The sequence below is a fragment of the Triticum dicoccoides genome, chromosome 2B (assembly GCF_002162155.2).
Source record: "Triticum dicoccoides isolate Atlit2015 ecotype Zavitan chromosome 2B, WEW_v2.0, whole genome shotgun sequence".
In the NCBI taxonomy this organism is placed as follows: Eukaryota; Viridiplantae; Streptophyta; class Magnoliopsida; order Poales; family Poaceae; genus Triticum; species Triticum dicoccoides.
In genome coordinates, this window is record NC_041383.1 from 174,530,737 (window position 1) to 174,534,316 (window position 3,580).

The 3,580-nt window shown below is 51.8% G+C and overlaps 1 protein-coding gene across 1 annotated transcript; it reads right to left on the minus strand.

Annotated features, from left to right (window-relative positions):
• Nucleotides 1-1,615: 1,615 nt before the first annotated feature.
• LOC119362876 (probable calcium-binding protein CML46) lies at nucleotides 1,616-2,712 on the minus strand. The gene has a single exon (XM_037628146.1). It carries the CDS (start codon nucleotides 2,478-2,480, stop codon nucleotides 1,881-1,883), a length of 600 nt encoding a protein of 199 aa, XP_037484043.1. The 5' UTR covers nucleotides 2,481-2,712; the 3' UTR covers nucleotides 1,616-1,880.
• Nucleotides 2,713-3,580: the final 868 nt, after the last annotated feature.

Sequence of the window (3,580 nt, forward strand, 5' to 3'; positions counted from 1 at the left end):
CTTTGGATATGTCATTCTTTCTTTGGCATGTCAGGTTCTCACAATGATATCAACGTGCTGCAGCGTTCGTCGGTCTTCGCAAGACTTGCAGAAGGCCACTCCCCACCAGTCAACTTTGAGATCAATGGCCACCACTACAACAAGAGATACTACCTAGCTGATGGTATATATCCTCAGTGGTCAACTTTTGTGAAGACAATCTCGAAACCCCAAGGTGAGAAGAGACAAAGATTTGGCCAAATGCAAGAGAGTGCTAGAAAGGATGTGGAGCGTGCTTTTGATGTGCTCCAATCCCGATGGGGTATCGTTCGACACCCTGCACTGACATGGGATGAAGGGAAGCTTTGGGAGGTGATGACTGCTTGTGTGATCATGCGCAACATGATTCGTCGAGGACGAGCGTGATAACAACATCTTCGACCAAGGATTTGATTTTCAAGGTGAAAATGTTAAGCCCATGCACCAAGAAACCTCTCACGTTTGAACAATTTACCCAATTCCATCGTGAACTGCGTGATTGGCACACTCATTTGGATCTTCAAAATGACTTGGTTGAGCACATGTGGAATCATATTGGCAACCAACAGATGTATTGGTTCATCAATGTTATTTAAGTCAATTTCGATTTGGTTGTAAAACTATTTTATTCGAGACAATTTCGATTTGGTTGTAAAACTATTTCTATTTGAGACAATTAATATTTGGACGTGCAAACTTGTTTGAAATATGAATATATGACATATTGGCTGTGACAGACAGGATGAGGCCAAATGATGTGTCCGCATGTTGGCGCACGGCCACCGCATCTCAGAAAAGGCCCGGACACGACCCATAACCCTACCCAAACGGACAGAATCTGAGCAAAACGGACGTCCGGATGGAGTCGTGTGCTGAAGTCGGCCTTATGTCTCGGTGATGTCCGGGCTGTCCACCCGAACGTTTAGGGGGAAGTGGGGTAGATGCTCTAGCCAGCCACAAGTACCACCATCAGATTCCCGGACGCGACGAGAATAACGCGACTCGCCTTGTGAATTACTCCCACCCACTCCGCAGTGACAGAGCCGAGAGACAAATAGTATACGCGTGTCAACGTATCGATGCTCGTATGCAACGGCCGGCACTTCCGCGCAGCTTCCGACTTCCCTAGCCTGTGACAAGGTCTCCATCGCGCGCGATTCACGTCACGCTCGGCCGCTCGGCATCAGGGTCGCATGCATGCCCTCCCGCTTCCACACACTTGTTAAACGCGGGTGGCTGCGCAGGCTTGGACCTTTGTGATCGTGTCAACTTCACCAAATTTTCCCAGTTCGTACGTACACCGCAGGCAGCTCCGAGGAAGCTTCCTTGGGATGGCAGGACGAATTGGCAGGCTGTGATGTCGAGTTGTCGACGCACGCACGGGACGAGATCGGGCCAGAAGGAGTAGGGAGATTCGCCGGGCAGCAGTGCAGGGGCGTCGGTCGCCTCTGCATCGTCTTCCACGGGGAGGGGCCCAAATAATGCTCTCAACTCTGAGGTTGAAGTCCCAAGTTTGAACGAGCTGTTAGGCTTGAATTTTTCACACGATTTCGCATAGACAGATTCGAAACTCCGGTCGATGTTGGAGCAATGTAGATAATCAAGAACACTGAGATCGCCAAAGTTTATTTATGATCAATTGGCGAACCAGTTCGATTCCATTAATAAGCTCGAGAATTAGTGCGTTAATTTGTTGCACAGTCCATCCACCCCCCAACTCTTCGCGTCGCAGAAGGAAAAATCCAAAGGCAAGAAAGAACACCACACCAGCACACGCACGCACGCACACACTCCCATCTTCTGCCGCGCCAGCTGAGCCGCGCACCGTGCAACGGATCAAAAAAGAGAGGCCGATCGGTCTGTCAGCAGAGGCCGTCCTCGAGGAACCTGACGAACTGGAACAGGTTCATCCTGCCGTCCGTGGACCCGCAGCTCGACGAGATCATCGCCCCGCACGCGGCGGCGTCGACCTCCGGGAACCCGAGCCTGGCCAGGGCGCCCTGCAGGTCCGTCGCGCCGATGAACCCGTCCGCGTCGCCGTCGAACACCGCGAACGCGCGCCGCACCTCCGCGAAGCTCGGCTCCTCGGCGTCGAACAGCCGGGACACCTCGTTGTGGCCCATGCTGGCCCTCAGCCCCTCGCCGGCGCCGGCCACTCCCAGCCCGATCCTGGCCATGATCGCCTCCACCTCCTCCTTCCTCAGCTCCTCGTCCTCCTCCTCTTCGACATCTACGTCCTCGCAGCACGGCGCCGACGACGTCGCGTACGCGCACTTGGCGCAGGCGGCCGGCGACGGGACGACGATGGACCTGGCGAAGGACTGGAGGAAGGAGGCGTAGCTGTGGAAGAAGGCGGACGCGAAGGTGCCGAGGAAGACGACGAGGTGCGGGACGAGCAGCAGCGGCTCCCGGAACGAGAGCACGCGGCGGAGCAGCGGCCGCGGCGCCGTCGCGTCTGCCATCGCTAGAGTCTAGAGTTCGTTGGTGCCGAGCTTAATCCGCTCTAATGGAGAATGCTCCGCGCGTGTACAAGGTGAGGATGAACGACGTTTTGCGTGAAGATATGGTGGGGAAGGGCGGGGATTTATATGGCGACCCGGGCAAGGAATATCATGGAGTAAACAAGTCCGGTCGAGGGAGGAAGCTCCCTTTGCATTGCATGGTGGCGCGCGAGGGAAGCTGCGTGCGTGCTTCGCTCCGGTCCATCGTGAGAGTGATGGTTCGGGGCTGGAAACGGAGGAGCACCAAATAATTATGGGTCGACGTCAAGAAAATAAATGGAAAGGGGTTGAAGAATAACAGGAGGACAATGGACCGGAGAGGAATTCGGGAGTGGTGGTTGTGCGGTTCGGTGCGGGATCAATTCGTGGATCGGTTGGCGTTTGATGGCTTGACGAAGTGTGTGTGCATCAGCTACTGTAGGAAGCTTCGGGGAAAGTGGTGTGTGTGTGTGTGTGTAGCCGGCAATAGCAAAGTAACCAACTGGGCTACGTGCGTCCGAGTCAGGCCAACTTTCGTTCCTGGCCATTTCGGGTTACAAAATGAATTGGCTCTTGAGTTGTGGGTGTGAAGGCTCCAGGCCTCCATGGAATTTTCCCGAGAGGAAGTTTAAGCCAAGTTACAATGGTAACTTCATGGAAAACCACGTTTGGACACTATTAGTCTTACCATAATGTTCTACAAACATGTGGGTTTTAAAGTTCAAAATCCACATTGACATTAGCTTCGGTGAGGGAGGGTCGATGACGGCGGCGCGCCTTGGGCTCGCTCCAGTATTTATAGTCATCGCTAGGTGGTCCACAAACATAGTTGTAATTTTTATTACCTCTATTGTTCTTTGTACTCCCATATTTAAAGATAAATAGATTGAAAGTTTCTCAAAAAAAAATAAGAATAGAGATGTCGTTAACTCAAAACAAAAAAATATAGAGATGTAATATTGTTTGACGCTATTAATTGTAAACAAAAATCATACATACTTGCTAAATGAATTTCATTTTGACCTTGAAATTTTACATGCTTGTAGAACACCATCTCCTAACATACTGTATTTTTTTGAATT